Source organism: Pleurodeles waltl, chromosome 6, assembly GCF_031143425.1.
Source record: "Pleurodeles waltl isolate 20211129_DDA chromosome 6, aPleWal1.hap1.20221129, whole genome shotgun sequence".
Classification (NCBI taxonomy): domain Eukaryota; kingdom Metazoa; phylum Chordata; class Amphibia; order Caudata; family Salamandridae; genus Pleurodeles; species Pleurodeles waltl.
In genome coordinates, this window is record NC_090445.1 from 1,682,024,026 (window position 1) to 1,682,042,041 (window position 18,016).

An 18,016-nucleotide genomic window follows, 5' to 3' on the forward strand; every position below is an offset into this window, starting at 1 on the left:
CATTTTGCATAGCACAGCTCATCTATTGTGAAATTATTGTTTGGCAGTAATGTTTAGGGTTTTCTATAGTGTGCCTTCAACTACACGGATATTACGCACACACTTTCTTCCACCTGTTTGTTCACAGGTGATATGAACAAGCCGTGGCAATGTTGTATTTTGTAGCTTATCATTATAGATATCAATTTGCAAAGTAACTAATCCACAATACGAAGCTCTTTGCAATCCACACTCCACAAGATCGTTAATCCTATCAAACTAATCCATGTTGTGCGATAAAGAAGCTCAGGCAGAAGAATTAAGGGAAATCTTTTAATCCCTTGGTGGGAAGTTGCCGAAGCATCAACTAAACTTTCTGCTGTGCTCACACCAAAATAGAAAATATCATATAAATATACTTTTAGAAACTGTCATCAGGCGAATGTTGCAAACTTTTTTAGGGTCATGGCGAGTAGCCAATCCTTTGACAATGACCGAAGAGCAAATTTGAGGTTAGTTAGAAGCTGCACATATATAAAGCATCACATTCTGCGTAACGCCTGTCACATTGATAAATTAACCATCAGAGAAGACCGCTGTAGATTGAGAAGCAGAAATGGCCGCTTATTAAAATGGGACCAAAAAATGAAAAAATGTATTTGCCTCCTCAATTAAATGGGTATCAAGAGAAGTCTTGCATTCCACTTCTAGAAAATCCTTAAATTGTTTCCAGTGCCTGCACGCATTAAATCTGACATCCATGGTTAGTCTGTTTTGTAAGAAATATGTGTTAGATGCTCCTTAGGTAGTATAACATTTCTAAAAGTTAGTTTTTTAAGTTAGAACCACTATTCAATAATTTTCATGAAAGTTCTTCAGCATCTAACCAGTGCCTTTAAAGCAATTTCTTTGTAATTCAAGTCGTTTTATCTAACATTGATCCATGCCATAGATTATCCAAGACAAATTTCTTCTCTACGCGTTGTTCATCAAATAAGAACCTGTAAATTATCTGTAATCAGTCAGCATGGATGGAGTGTCTAGTTAATGTTTCTGTGGCCTGTTGCGATTCCAGGCTGTAGTCCTTTATGGAGCTTTTATACATCTCAGTTCCATAACTGAAAATGTTACTTTTTTTTCCTGTTCGAGACCCCATCCCTAGTTTTTGGGAAAGAAACTTAGAATTATATAATTCTGTTTTTCTGTCCAACTAAAAGTGCGGCAGATGACTCCTGTAGCATGCGTACACCCCAAGCCACATCTATGAATAATCAACCGGCGGTGGTGGATTTTTTTTATATGTTATGTTGCCAGCTCAAATTTGTCAAGAAGGCCATTAAACATTACATAGAGTAAAACCCATTAAACAGAACTTGCTGCTGGTAGCTGTAGCATTAAATATAGAATTCAAGATAAATAAAATATAATAAAAAGCAGAAAAAAACTTTAAAAAACCTAAACATAACATCCCTTTAGATAAGGCCATTAAAACTGCATGATTTAATAGTAATTCTTACGGATGCCTGAAGCCCTTCAAAGAACCTCTGCAGCATGTAATAGAGAGCCTGTTTCCATTGTATTTGAAAGATGGAGGTTAGCTACATTCCAAATTTCTATGCAGTTTTTTATAAAGACTGACTCATGTTGGATTTTGTACAAGCCTACGCACAGTGGACAGAAGAAAAGGAAATAGACCACAGTCTGTCTTGTGAGTGAAATATCTGCAGTTGCATGTGGGGGCAGCAGGTCATGTCTTCATGGTATGACCTTGGCAAGTGAGATCCTCAGACTTGCTCATGTGGAAGGCACACCCATGTTCCAGTGTGGCCGCGTAATTTTGTCATCAAAACACTACTTTGAATCTTGCCATTTAACCTATAAATGATTTCTAGTTGGTAATAAGTTCAGTGGAAACTGACTGACTAAAAGTACAATACACAACATGTAATAGTTTGTCCTCTGAAAGCCCAAGACTTACAAGCTCTGTCCTTGATGATGCAGTCATTGATAACAGCATCAACATTCTCCAGGAGGCTGATGATACACAACTCTTCTTGAGAGTCTCCTCTGCTGCAGACATCCAACACGTCACACGTTTCCTGCACATCATCGAGACCTGAAAATCCAGTACCTGGATATTCTGGAGTACCAGATGCTCATCCCATGTCAGAAATCCTGTTATTTGCTAAGAACTAGTCCTAAAATAAAATGAGCCTTAACCACTTCAAACCCCATGTTTTACCCAAATGCAAAGTACCCAGATTCACCCTGGTATGCCCTTAAATAACACATTACAAAGAAACTAAATACAGCCTGGTGGGACCAGATCTCTCTGCTAAAGTAAGTGAGACTGTTCCTCTGAAAACATGATTGCAGTTCTTCTGAAGCAAGCCCTCATACTTTCACCTGCATGGTAGTAACGTCCCAGCTCCATAGGGTCCCAGACTCCACTCACAGACACCTACATCTTGCATTCCAAATCATGTATCATCCGGAGCCTGATCACATCAACCCCAGCCCCATGGAACTCCACTGGCTCCACTTGCCAGCTTGCGCTAACTTCAAGACTCAATCTTTGCACCCAAGATCTAGAACAACATCTCTGTACCCATCAGGACCACACCTCCCCCCAAGGCTGCTCCAAACCTATGGAGCACCCTTAAAGGAATACTACATCATGGTAGAGTAGCAGTCTAGTTCTGCTCCCAGGACCCAGCTACATTGCCAATTATTTGTTAATTGTTTCTTTGCTTTATTTCACCACCACCACTTCTTCTCATAGGACTGGTATCCATGAGATGCTAACAGGTAGCATTCACCATTGAATAGGTTGTCAAAACCCACATCCAGTTCTCCATCTTGGTGTTGGAAAGGGTGAAACTGAGGTTTCATTATGTGGAGATCGAAGGTATTGTAGATTTTTGGAGAGAGAACATTGCAAAGGCTACATGTTTTAAGTCAAAAATATTCTTCAGCTCCTTCTTCCCCTGATCAGAGGAGTACCAGTGTAGTATGACTCTATTAAGAACTACCAGGAGAAAAAAAAAGTCAAGAGATTTTACAAGTTCTGCATCATCCATGTTTATGTTGATATACTTTCAAATCAAGCTTGTGTTTTAAACTATATTTGCCTTAGCGATACAAGCTATAAACGCTGACCCTTGTCTGGCAGCTTCATCAGCCCCGGGCATAGGTGGGTTTGGGCAATGGATTTAGTCCTCATGGAGTCATTGTACCCCTTTAGAGCTCAGCAGACCACCCCATGCTGGCTGCCACAGGCCAGTAATAAGCAGCTACCATTAAAGGCTTAGCTCCTATGGATGTGGGCTAGTGTCTATAAATAAATACTTAGCAGCTCCTGTGAGTCTGAAATAGCATCTACCAATAAAAGCATAGCAACTTGTGTGGGTCTGAGCTAGCTTCTGTTAATAAAAACGTAACCTCTTCTTTGGGTCTGAACTAGCATTTATCGATAAAGGCTTAGCAGCTCCTCTGGAAAAAGCTAGCATCTATTGATAACGGCTTACCAGCTCATGTGGGTCGGAGCTAACATCTCTATAAAAGCTTGCTGCTTCATTGGGTCTGAGCTAGCTTCTATCGATAAAGGCTTAGAAGCTCCTGTGGAACAAGCTAGCATCTATTGATAAAGGCTTAGCAGCTCATGTGGGTTTGAGCTAACTCCTTCTGAGAGTCTGAGCTAGCTTCTGTTGATAAAGGCGTACCAGCTCATGTGGGTATGATTTAGCATCTATTGATAAAGGATTAGCAGCTCATGTGGGTTTGAGCTAACATCTCTATACAAGCTTGCTGCTTCTGTGGGTCTGAGCTAGCATCTATCGATAAAGGCTTAGCAGCTCCTGTGGAATAAGCTAGCATCTATCCTTAAAGGCTTAGCAGCTCCTGTGGAATAAAAGCTAGCATCTATTGTTAAAGGCTTAGCAGCTCCTGTGGAATAAGCTAGCATCTATTGTTAAAGGCTTAGCACTCATGTGGGTCTGAGCTAGCATCTTTCGATAAAGGCTTAGCAGCTCCTGTGGAATAAGCTAGCATCTATCCTTAAAGGCTTAGCAGCTCCTGTGGAATAAGCTAGCATCTATTGTTAAAGGCTTAGCAGCTCATGTGGAATGAGCTAGCATCTATTGTTAAAGGCTTAGCAGCTCATGTGGATTAACCTAGCATCTATCAATAAAGGCTTAGCAGCTCATGTGGAATAAGCTAGCATCTATTCATAAAGGCTTATCTTCTCCTGGCGGTCTGAGCTAGCATCTTTCTATAAAGGCTTAGCACTCATGTGGGTCTGAGCTAGCATCTATTAATAAAGGCTTAGCTGCTCCTGTTTATCTCAGCTAGCATCTATCAAAAAAGGCATAGCAGCTCCTTTGGAATAACCTAGCATCTATCGATAAAGGCTTAGCAGCTCATGTGGGTCTGAGCTAACATCCATCTATAAAAGGCTTAGCTTCTCCTGTAGGTCTGAGCTAGCATCTATTGATAAAGGCTTAGCAGCTGCCGTGGGTCTAAGCTAGCATCCAACCATCTTTTGGAAGGATCCCACTCATTTCAACTATGAACAGGCCAAGAGGTAATTGAAGTTGCTTTGCCCTCCCCTGGACACCCCTTTACACTAGTACAAAAGCTGAGCTTTTATGCGGGTGGTCTGGCTTGTCCAGGAGCCTGCAGATGGTTGTCTTGAGCATGGTCGATCAGCCCCCTTAAATAAACTGCATACCATTTGCTGTCTTTGCCTCTGCCGCGTGACCCGTCCTGCTCAGAAGAGACGTCCAGCTTCACAAAGTACATCTGATGAGGCAGAGTTGTTCCATGCTGGTGTGCCCCAAGGACCGCATGTGTCCTAGGATGATAGGTGCGCCAATGAAGATATATCTTCTTTACTGGAGCCCTTCTAATCCACCCACTTTGCCTCCTCATATGTAGGTACTGGCCCAACATATGTTTTTATTGCCAAACTGTAAACTCGTTCACTAACTCCGGGCTTCAACATGGTTTTAATTGTCATTAAAGGTGCTCGTCTGCAGCCATTGAGTCCACTGTCTTGTGCTCACTAATATATTCACTTCGAGGTAGATTCAAAGAATTAAAAATAAATAAGACATACATTTGTTTGTTTTGGATAATTCTCCCTCTTGGGTCAAAATATTACTTATGTATAATTCTGCTTCTAGCAGTGTAACACAAAAGTTATTAAATCTTACTTTTATTTTTCTCCACTGTGGAAATATATTCCCTGTTAATAAAACCCTAACCATTTGCATTTCCTCTCGATTTAAAAACACACTCAATCTTGCCCTTCAGAAGGGTACATTTGTGTCTTTCAGGGTGGGAAACAACCTGCAAAATGTTAGCGAATATCGGAAAACTTCTTGGTTTTCACCAACTTTTATAGGCAGGTCAAGCTCAGAAAGTCATCAAACCTGTCCTCTACCACTAAAATTTACTTTACGAATTGCCACATTTGCAAATGCATTTTCCACATGGAAAAGGTCCTATTCTTGCAAATCAGGGTGTTGAATTTCCATGCACAAAGTTTTGCACACCTAATATGCCTTTTGGTGTCCAAAATGCTTAAAGGACGGGCCTGTTGCTCTTTAACGATGTAAGCTTTGTATTCTACTGTTTGGTCCAGCGGGCTATTGGGACCCGGACCTCTTGTATCACATCAGGAGGCCAAAGGCCAGTAAGATAGTTCAAATGGTTGACTCTATTCTAACAAGAAGGTCTCAGCCTTTCATCCTTTTGAGGTCAATGAGATTGATTTGGGCCATGGTAAAAACTGTTTTAGGAACTAATATGCAGCTAAGTTATTATTTATGCTTCACAGTTGGCTAATGCTTACATCTATTATTTAGACAGGATGTTTGTGCAATTAGCAGTTGCTTGGCTAAAATAAACACATGGAGCATGTCTAAAATGGTGGTTGAGTAGCAGCTCCGTTGCGTGGCTTAGAGGACTAGACTTGCCTGCTTCTGTCCTCCGCTTGAAGCACACCACACCGCCGGTGTATACGGACGGCGGTCTGATGTGGGCACCCTGGGGAATGGGGGGGGAGTGAGACCGCCACTCACCAGACTCTGGTAAGATGCTGAGCTTTCGACCTCTACTTCCTTCCACACACTGAGAGATGACTTTGCTACCCTGAGGGAAGCGGTGTCAGCTGAATTCAAAGACAAAAATTGCCAGGTGACGGACATCGGCCAATGAATGGTGACACTGGATGATAATAACGATGCCAGAGAGAGAGTGGGCCCCTTAGGAGTACTCTCCTGGACCAACAGCTGGACCGCCGCACGCAGCTGGAGGACTTGTAGAACACGTCCCACCGCTCCTACGTCCGGATCAAGGATGTCTCTTTGAATGCAGAAAATGTAGTGCTATGTTCTTCACCTCTTCAAACATACTCCCACCCTTGCAGGCAATAAAGCTGGATGTCTATTAGCTTGCAAACTGAGAGCCAGGTCTCAAGCTGCCAAGATAGCGGAGATATATCTGGAGGATGGACGCAGCAGGAAGACAGATGGAGAAATATCGTCAGCCCTTGAAGAATATTACTGCACCCTGCCCACTGCAGAGGAGCCAAATTTGGACCAGGCAAATAACTCCCTCTAATACTGGCTCGATGATCCTTCTGAGTTCAGTGACTGAAGCACTAGAGGCTGATATTAAGGCCAACAAGGTGCTGCCTGCCATTGCACGGGGCTTGATGGGTTCACTCCCCAGTTTTACAAAGTCTTCAGAGAACAATTGGTCCCTTTACTCACCCAGGTATACAACTCTATAGCAAACCTTGGAACTCTACCGGCTACGATGCGGGAGGCTGTCATTACAGTCCTCCCTAATTTGGGGAAGGACACAATGCTTCTAATACCGCTCAATTTTTTTTCCTCAGTGTTGATGCCAACCTCTTCACTGGCAGATTGTCTGCTGCCTCTCTCCACATAGGCAAGGCCATGTTAACCAGGACCAAACAGGGTTCATACCGGAATGGACTTGCAGCAATAACACTAAAACGCCTTCTTCATCTAGTAGGTAAGGCCTCCCGTACCCATGCACCCGACATCCTGGTGACTATCGGCGCAGAGAAGACATTTGTCGGGTCCGCTGGCCCTTCTTGTTTCAAGTACTGGCCTGAGTAGGCATAGGTCCCCGATACAAGAAGTGGATAGCTAGCAGTTACACAAGCCCACCACCTGTGTCTTGGTGAATGGCATTACCTCTAATGCCTTTCCTATCCACCGATGTACGTAGCAGGGTTTCCCTCTGCCTCTACTTCTTTTTGCCCTTTATGGGGAGTTACTGGCTGAATGGATCCTGTCCCAGCATCAGAACTCAGGCATCTCGATGGGAGCATAAACTTGCACTGTATGTGGATGATGTTATGGTGACCGTAACAATGCCTCAAATATCAGTCCCTGCCCTCCTCCAGGAGTTGGAGGAGTTCGGAGCAGTGTCAGGCATCAAGGTGAATCTCCAAGACTCGTAGATCCCAAACCTTTCCACCACACTGGAAGACGAGACTCGCCTAGAACAACTCTACCCTCTCCTGGGCCAAGCAGTGGGTGCCATACATGGGTCTTAAAATCTACCCTTCACTTGTTAAGATTGCTGAGAGTAACTATTCAGATGTCCTTGTCATGGCTCATGTTGAGCTCCAGACATAGTGGTCTGGTGGCCTCTTGTGGTTGGGGAAAATTGCCGCCATCAAAATAACATTTCCGTCACAAATACGGTATGTGATGCAGCCACCCACTAATGTCCTGGCTAAACTGCAGCACCTAATTGACAGCTACATATGGGATAGGAAGAAGCCACGGATGCCGAAAAAGAGAGGGAGGGACAAGGAGAATCAGGTATGGCAAGAGGCAGACTGCAAATGACTGGGTGACCCATTTGACCACATGGGTCTCCAATCGTTCCCCCAACTACAAGCTTATTATAACCTTCTGCACCACGAGGAATGGATGTACTCAACAATCGTACACTGGGCCTCCGACCCCGTTGCACACCCTCATGCCAGCAGGCAGTTGACACCCTTTGAGAAATGGATCATCACCTGATCTGATGATAAGAGACTCATGTCTGGCATTTATGACTTGCTCAACATGGCTTCCATCCTGTCTAAATCACTGACACAAAAGCAATGCGAATTAGAGATGGAGCGCTTCTTCACTGAGGAATGGTTGGGTATCCTTGAGTGAGCCTGTACCTCTGCTCAAAGTGCCTCTGGCAAAGAGACCCAAAGTTTAAAAATCAACCACTACTGCTGGTACTGTAACCCTGCCAGGGTGGCACAGTGGAGAACAGGCACCTCTAATGAATGCTGACGTAAATGTGGAATGCTCACACACCTCCTTCAACATTGAGTCAATTTAAAATGCTATTGGGGGAGGTCGGTGGCGAAGATCTCACTAACCTGGAGAAACTCCCTGTTTTTCACTAGTTACATACTTTTAGGTCTACCCAATGTCGTGACATACCCCTTTCGCTCCCTTAAATGAAGGGCCATTACATTGGGCTTCTGTGTGACCAGGCAGGTGCCCCTGGCCACTTGGGGCAAAAAATCCACTACAACCCACCTCGAGTGGCTCCATAATCTATGGGATCTAGTGGCAATGGAAAAAACTAAAGGCAATATACTTCTGGAGTTGGCCAGAACTTGGGCACCATGCATACAGTATCTGGTGAACGAATTCTAAGTTCTCACCTGTCCCATCTACTTATGGGTCATACGGCTTACAGCACCCTGACCAACAGCGACGTCTCTTTGCTCTGAGGAGACACCAAGTGATAGAGATAGCAACCAATGACACTAACTCCTCTTCTAGACTGCTGGTAACATCACCCATGCCCCCTCCCCCTTTTTTTCTCAGCCCTGAGTTTACCCCCACCCTCCCCTCTTTTACGAATCCTCCACACCTACCCCCTCCACCTCTCTTTCTTTATCTCACCAGCCTCTAGGATGTAGGTGAGCATTGATGTTCCAAGTTAAAATTCAATAAAAAGAGTAGAACCGTACAATGAACACACTGCATTTCTTGTGAAACACTGGACAGGCACAAATTAAGTTGTGCAGTCAAAGTACTTTCAGTGACATTTAACTCCCTGATGCTCCTTGCCTTACAACTGAGCACTGGTGGTTGCAGTTGAGCAGTGAAGAGGTGGGCTTCTCGCCCCCACTACTCCTCTTACCACACCAAAATGGCCCACTGCATGGCACTAAAACACTCCCCTCCTACTCTACCCTCCCTCTGCCATACCCTACCCCCTTACACTTCCCAGGCCACCACCTGACCCTGTCACTGTCATCACTCGCTTTATCTGACGCTGCGTCTCCTTTCCACCCGCCATTGTTCAGTCATTGCCCTGCTTCGTAGCACTGCCTTCCAACTACTTGCCTGTGAGTTTCCACCGTAGTGCTGATGGGTAAATCCTAAAGGGAAAGTTCACCCATTCCACCTTCCACAAAACTGCCCCAGGTTAACTCTTGTTGAAAACACAATTTACTTTCTTTCGAAAGATTCAAAACAAGTTCCACTTGATCTAGAATTTGAGAAAGCTGAGGTCATACTTCCCAAAAACATAAGGAAAGTACAGCTTTAGGGCAGTAGCTTTTAGTTTTTGAAACATATTTTATTGTTAAAGTCTACAATAAAAGATAACATTTGTAACATGTGGAGGTAAAAACCCTATCATTGAGAACTTTCTTGACAATAGATTAATCTCTTACCCTTTGATATGTTCATAGTTGAAGGTGGGTATGTATTTTCATTCTGTGCTCTTTGCCAGACACAAAAACACAAGCCACAAAAACACAACGCCTTTTCACTCAATTGGTACCTGTTTTTTGGCATTATTGCAAATTGTTTAATAAATACATTGGGTAGGTCAATATTGTTCATTAATATACTGTAGCACTGCTGCAATGTACTTATTCCCATGTATGTTTATTTTTTCTATTCAGCAATTGAATCATCCTAATATAATTAAGTATTTGGATTCTTTTATTGAAAATAATGAGTTGAACATTGTTCTGGAATTGGCAGACGCGGGCGATCTCTCTCAAATGATTAAGGTAAGAAACATTCATTTTGTGGGCTGAAAAGCAACAACATTGTCCCCAAGAACAAGGGAGGAGGCATGAGAATTCTAGCTGAGGGTTCACAAAAAATACTGCTTAGTAATTGAAACTGAAGTGCATGTTGGGCACTTTACTAATCATTTTAATGTATGAGTAGGATGCTGATGAGATCTCACTGAATACAGTTGTGTGTGTTTGCTCATAAGAGGTTCTTTGAGGAGCAGCACATAAAGGTTAGAAGATTTTAACAACATAATAGGAACATTCTTCTAACCTCTTGTCTTAGTAGGGTGAAAGCACACCCAAAAGGTAAATTCATTTTCATTTTAATCACTTGGCAGACTCATCCCACTCCCAGTTAATTTGTTTTCAAGGGTCGGCATCCTACTGTAAAGGGCTAACCTGGATGTTTAACAGTATATTCAAAACCTAGATTGGAACCCTGAAACAGTTGTTGGGTAGCTAGTCTGGGTGGTGGTTGGGACTGCAGTAACAAGGGATCGCTTTGGTAGAAAAAACTCTTGTCTTATTTTTTTATACAAGAATTAGGTCATGTGGAATGTTCTTACTTGTTATGTTTTTTTATTTTTATTACGGACACATGTTTATGCCCGTTTGGATTGCTTTTTCAAAAATCTAATTAAATTATTTAAAAGTAAACAAAAGAATTAGATGCTGCTTCTGGATCTGATCATTTCTACAGTTCCCTCCTAAAGGTGGCTATTATCCGTGCACCCCTCTCCTCACGCCTCCCCAACATCTGTACAAAAAGCTCTGAATCTGGAGGACACCTTTGATTGTGTCCTAACTTTCATCCTGTACGTCAGTAAGATGAACGCAAGTGTTTTCCAATACATAGGATTATTTTATGGACTCCACATCATGCTGACCCATTTCTTGTAGCACTGGTCTTGTGATGGCCACCGCCAGATCGGATTATTGTTTTCCCTTTATACAACCCACATCAAGAACCCATCTGCAGAGGGCCAAGTACCATGTTGCATCTCACCGAACACATCACCAGTGCTACCGCTCAGATAGCATCCATCATTGATACATTTTTCTGCATTATCCATGAGTACTGCAAGGGAGGACTCCAAATCAATCTCTTCCAGAAGTCTCGATGCCCAGAAGTGTGATATCGACCACTGAACCTGCTTGCTATGCTGTTGGCAAAATATTACTAATTACTTCCAGCTCAAGTCCCCTCTGTGGAAATCTCTTCAGTCTTTGATTAGGTGAAAACATGTGAGATTTGGGGGAATATTGACACTTCACCTGTTCTTGGAGGCCTGTGGCCTACTCATGCCATGAAGATGTCCCCATGCTCCTCATTCACCTGTGCCACTACTGACAGAGTGTAGACAGGCACCTCTGAACCTCCCACCTTACCCACCTTAAATCCGTTGTAAAATGGTGTTTCTTTGAAATTGTAAAATTCCCGTAATGAACTACCGCTGACACCCCAAAAAGTAGTATGGTTTAACATAGGAGTGCTACATAGCTTTCTATTTTTTTTTTGTAATAATTACTGTGGCTGTCCTAATAACTACTACTTCATGAGCAACAGACTGATTCTATGAGACGATTTCAGTGTTTGTACTAATTTAGAAGGGAAAATGCAATGTTTTTCTGAAGGAGATTGAAGATTATTTACAAATCTTTGCGATCAAGTGTGAATAAAGTCAATTTCCTTTAACAATTCCATTTAAATTGCAAATTCTTGCAAACGGTTAACCCGTGCACTTTACAACATTATTGGTATAGCGCTTAAAACTCTGGTTGGGAGCCAAGAACTGACACAGTTGGTGTGAGACAATGATCTCCAAAGAGCTGTGTACTGCAGCTTAAACTCAAAGGTTAGGGATTTTCCTAACTGTTTAGAGAGGCTGTTGCAAATCTCGCTGAGTTGAAGATCTTGCACCTGGCATAATGTCTTCATTTTTGGGAGAAATATATAAATTGAACTCTGATCTGTAAGGCGAGTATGTTTTAGCCAATGTTGACAAGATTTAGGAATGCTATCTAAGACAAACACATGCTTGATGGTGTATTGAAGTGGCCACTTCTTTGAAACTGCAGCTATTGGAATATCCAGAAGTAAAGGAATTTAATAATGTTAGCAAAGTGCAGTCTAGCTGCAGTGCTATACAGAAACCTACAGCTTATGGGTCTGTTTTCAGTTGCACCCCTTATCAAGGCATTACACTCATCAATTCTGTAGCCTTGCATTAGATGCTCTGGGCCCGTCAGTTAGAAATGATCTTGTGTGATGCAAAGCTTTAACCTAGCAACAGTGGCTACATGACAACAGACCTCTACGCTTTGAGGCAAGTAGACCTGTACACACTGTGACTACCGTATAGACTAGTACATCAGTAGAGTGAAAAGCGATGAGTAGGCTAGTACATTTCCAGAATACACATAGTAAAAATAAATGTTTCATAGTGTGACAGATTTGCGCTGTGAATTTTTTTTAAGATGTCCAACATGCGTATTAGGAGGAAAAGATTTCTCTATTTGGGGCCTGAACTGGGCCTAAAGTATGAAATAACTTTTACATTGGATGGATATCCCGTCCACTGTATTACGTCCCATTATAGCCTATGGAGATCTTAATACATTTGTGATGGAGTGATGCCAAACACTAAATCAAGCCCCTAGACAATTGCCCTAGATGGCTGGTCCCTCTAACACGATCAGGTTCTTCAGAGACAACGTCTAACAATGGTCCAGATGCAAGGGTCGTTTTTCAGGCATTTTCTTAACACATGCTGGTATTTGTTCATGCTCACTTAGTCCCAGTTATAATCTTACCGTACGGTTATCTCGGATGTGACCGGGATCTTTCATTTGTTGACTAGTGTGATTGGGGCACCCACTACAAGGGGACATATAAGTGCTCTCCTTATGGAGAAGAGGTTGTAGGTGTCCCCTGACTCGAGGGAGCCCATTAAGATGGCCAAGAACTCCATGCTATACTGTCTTCTGCCAGAAGATGTCACCGCCTTAGGTGGTCGCTCCATGAATTAATCGGCGAGCCTCGGTCAATAGCTCCCAATGTAGCGGGGTCAGATCTCAAGAAATACTTTCCAACAGTGAAAAACTAGAGTGTCAAACAGTGGAGCCAAGCATCGGTTAATTACAGCCCTGCTGACAGTCATTTCACTATAATTCCACAAAAGCCTTAAATAAAACATAGTGCCAGCCCACCCCTTTGTACAGAAATATCAGGATTAATGATTCGTGCCACCATTTGACTATTTAATTAAGGTCCGTTGTGTGCGCTTGCATCTCGCTGTGCAGTGTCTGAAAAGAATGAGGCTAAATTCTTCATACAGAATTCAGCATCAAACAATAACCTTTTGGAATCCTTCTGCCTCCCTGAGACCTTTACATAATCTCAAGATTTGACATTTAGAAAAATGAACTAAGCCTCCCAAAAGCTTCTTGAACAAACTGTTTAATGGGAAGAACATTATAATGTTAAAATTAAAATATTCCTATTCACCGTAAAAACAAATAGTTTGCTGTTATAAAATTGTGCTCACATTTTGATGTAGTGCAATGCCGTATTGTGGAGGCGTAGATTAGGGTCAGAATCTATCGGTCCAACGTTGTTCTAACCTAAAAAGTTGTAGTACACATGCCCCTTGTGACTTCTCGATGATGTACCATTTGAAATTGTTTTCAGAGTGAGCGCGGGCCACGAAGTGGCGTATTAATTTAGTAGTTGTATTGATAGTTAAGGATCGCTTTATAAGGGGTGTTTTTAAAATTACTAGCCGATTGGGCGAACATGGATAGATATACACATGAGAGCAGGCGGACTACATATCCCATAAACACCTGGTGCAAGCATGCGTTATTCACATCAGACGCTGACACCATGGACGATCCAAGAAGCACTGTGACCGCACAGATGCAATCTTCACCTGTCTGTGATGGCGGCTAGAGGTCAGATGGCGGTGCGTGATCCTTGATTAAGTAAGAGTGATTTATTATGGCGGGGGACCCTGGGCCTATAATAGCTGTTTACTGGCACCTAATGGTGCTAGTAGTTGTCTTGGCGGGAGCTGACACTTTTATAAAATCATCTGGTTTGGTACCTGGGGAGCCTTGATTGAATAAGTGTGGCACAATGGTTAGAGCGGCAGACCCTGATGCAGAGATCTGGCCCAGGACCAGGGTTCAATTCCCACCTTGGCGGGTCTTGGGCTCAATTCCCTTGGACCAGATAATTCTCGCCTCAGTGCCTCATCTAATTAATGAGTCCCACTCTGTAACTCTGGGCAATAGCTTGCTTAATCTCCACAACGGCCCTCACAGCGCTTGGATGCCTGGCTTCACCCTGTGGGTTGCCCAAGAGTGGGCGCCTCACAGGGAAAAGCCAGGAGGGGTTTCACAGCCTTATGCGTGTACAGCACCTTGAGACCCTAACGGGTGAGTAGTGCGCTATACAAGTGCAAAGTTTACAGTTTTTCTTTTAATAATGCTACAAATGGAACTTCTTAACAGAGCATGAAGGTAGCCAATGCATGTGCCTGGATAAGATGAACTATATGTGACTGTATAGAACTAGCGGCAATTCACTCTATACCAGATGATAGCGATAGGCATGGAAAATTGACTTATGACAATACCATGGGCATGTAGTAATGCTGACTAGGGATGATATGACATGTAACATTATGCCCATGTTATTAACGGATATGTAATAATCCCTCCCTTTGTGATGATATGGTCAAGGTATCTACATACAGTCTCACACACAAAAGAGAGAAATATATTTATATGAACACATTGTTTTGTTGTTTTTTTACCTCAAGTGTGTAACTACAGGACCGCACCTCCGTCTGACGCACATAATGTATGATTAGCCCATGGGTAGAGTAGGCATGTTGAATGTGACTCACCTGAGGGGTAGTGAAAATTGGCATTCAGGACACTGAATGATGCATGCTTTTTATCACAGGTTTTACAGCTGACAATTCAGCGTGTGTCTTGTTGGAGGGGGAACACTCGAATCACCTTGTTGGAATTGGCATGATAATTTGTAATTTGTTATGGCTTTACCACAGACCTATAATTTTTAGGAAACTGCTATGTACATGACCTGATAAAAGAACACCCCTACTCCTTGTAAGGTACATTTTCAGAATAGGGGGGAGGGGATAGGCCGGACACAGTGACTTTTGAGGCTCATATATTTTTATGATGGTGGTTTATCCATATTGAAAATGATGTACAGCACCCAATAGTAAGCTAGGGCGAAGTGGGCTTTTAAAGAAAGGATTTGCTCACATATACGCAAAAAGATAGATCATATGGGTGAATATATAGCATCATATGTGGATTTCATCCTGAGACTCACAGGGTATTCTTAGTGACATTGAGTAACTTCAAGGAAGGGTATTAATCATGAAATGTCTTATGAAGATGAGTGGTAGCATGAATGTACAATTTGAGGAAAGGCAAGGGAACCCAATAGAAGAATGACCCCTTTATAAGTAGGAAACTATCCTTGGCTGAGCAGCACGTTGTCTACTAGTAGGAGACGACTTGCTGAGTTTCAGAGGGAGTTATGGTAAGGTTGGGTAAGGGTGTATAAGTCTACAAATTTTTGGGAGGGTCTAATGTCTCTTTTTTGATTAAATTTCAGGTACTTCAAAAAGTGAAGGCATCCTTGAATCAGGTGAGAGCAATAGGCCTCACAGGTATGAATTACATTTTGGTGTGAAAGGCAGGGAAAGTGGTTGTTGGTCCTGACGAAGGCCCCTAGACCCGATTGGGCTCTTAGAGAGGGCTGAAACATGTTGGCTTTGGATTATTTCCAGAGAAAATTGTTGACCCATAGGAAACAGGAGATAGTTTGGTTTGATCTATACCTTTGGTACCCTGTAATAAAGAATAGCTCTTGGGATATACCAAAAGGTATTTTTAAGTGTGATATGAATCCCTGCTATTGTCCAGTTGACATTGTATACAGTACTCCCAAAAGTTTTTGTTTGAGTCCACCCTGATAGTATCATCTTACCGGGGTGTGGATAGACAGCGGATGATGAAGCATGCCACTATTTAGTGGGTGAGGCGTCTATTCCAATTGTTTGAGGAATCCGACTGGTTAACCGAATGAGATGTTAGCCTCAGTAATAAACCTCATTTGGACAAATGGTCCTGATAGTTAAATAACTCCTACAACCTAATTACTATTGTGTGGTGTAGTTTGTTGTTCGGGAGTACGTGACTAGGTGACAATCTCTCACCCTCAATTAGTGACAAGTGTACATGTGAATCCGCAACTGGCGTTAGTTTCCTCTCAGCCAGGAGAGGCCGTAGGTGATGCCTCCTATGAAGACGGTTCAGGAGTCTTCTGGTAGTTGACAATTAGCCCAGTGCCTGGGACGTCTCCATCTCTTATATTCCCCTCTGTGCTTCCCGCGGTAATAGGGTACCCTTAAAGTGTGCCCACCTCTCTAATTCCCTGTGCCATGCTAGTAGGCTCTGGCCTTTAGGATCCTTCCAATGCTGAGTAAGCTCACACTTAGCCAGGATGAGGCACAAGTCCTGAAATTTACTGGTCACTGTAGTTTTGGAGGTGTGGCGGGACCAGTAAAGTATGCAGTGAGCTGGTGTTACAGGGACCTCTCTTTATTAGTGTTGCTAATTCACGGGTAACTCCTGATGACTAGGATGTTAGGTGAGTACATGCCCAGATTATGAGGACGAAGCTGGCACCCACCTCTTTACATCTATGGCAAGAGACATCTGTCACACCAAAATGTCTGTCCACGTTTGTCCACCAGTCTTACAAGCGCTATGATGTTTGCGTCCATTCGCTCCCTTTACACAGGCTGAGGATTTGGTTGATTTCTTGTCTCCTGCAGAGTTATGAGCAGCCTGGCTTCAATTCAACAGTCCATCCTGGGCATTAGGTGGGATGAAAAATGTGGGGGTCCCCAAAAGGGGCAGGGTCAGTATAATTAAGAGTGTGGCTTAAACATATAAACTAAAGGTCCGATAGTGTGCCACCCTCCCCCACACAATGGCATGGAAGCACAACTCTAACTGGCATAAGTGACCATTGCTCTGTGCCCTTTGCAGAGAGGCCAAGGATTGGATGGGCACATATTCTTAACACCTTCCGCCCCACTGACGGGCAAGGAGAGAAACTCGCACTGCCTTCAGCCACAACTCAGTTGTGCCCCATTCTAAACACCTTGGTGCGACTCAGTTCAAAATATACACTAGACAAGAGTAATATACTCCCTGAAAAAAAAAACCATAAAACTACACCCTGGACAAAGCAAACACTTACAGGGAATGGAAGATTAAAGCATGTGAAATATAAGCAAGAGCGACACTGGGTACCTTAACGACTTATTGAACACTCATTCTTCAGAAATCAATCAGCGTTTTTACCTGAAAAGTTAAAGGACATGAATACAGGGCCCGAAAGGGACCAGTTTCCATGTCCGTTATTGATTAATACCGGGTCTGAGACCCGGAGCGCCCCGGCCCACATACAGCCCTGCCTGCATCTGTTGCCACTGTTTAAAACTGAACCAGGGCTGGTTTAAACAGAAAGCGCCTCTTGCAGGATTTGTACTACGAGCCCTAAAGAAAGCACTATCCATTCCCTTTTAATGTTGTGTAAAAAACGACATTCTTATATTATTTTGCATCTCATATCACATTCCCTATTACATTGCATCATATTTTTCCTTTTGTTATATTGCATCAAATAGTAGTTTTTTTTACAATAGTGCATCATATGGTCATTATTTTATTTAAGTGCGTTACTTAGCACATTAGTATATGTTTAGCCATATCTTGCATTACGCTGTATGCAGCGAACAGAGCATCCTCATGATATTCCTTCATGAGTGCTTTGCTTTATCTTACACATGATATTCAGTCAGTCAATCAGAGATTTGTAGAGCG

The 18,016-nt window shown here is 42.8% G+C and overlaps 1 protein-coding gene across 2 annotated transcripts in view; it reads left to right on the forward strand.

Annotated features, from left to right (window-relative positions):
- NEK6 (NIMA related kinase 6) overlaps positions 1-18,016 on the forward strand; it is a 474,385-nt gene that overhangs the window by 308,204 nt on the left and 148,165 nt on the right. For both annotated transcript variants that reach the window (XM_069241715.1, XM_069241716.1), the window contains exon 6: positions 9,956-10,066. In XM_069241715.1, the coding sequence (XP_069097816.1) occupies positions 9,956-10,066 (111 nt within the window). The remainder of the gene's footprint in view (positions 1-9,955; positions 10,067-18,016) is intronic.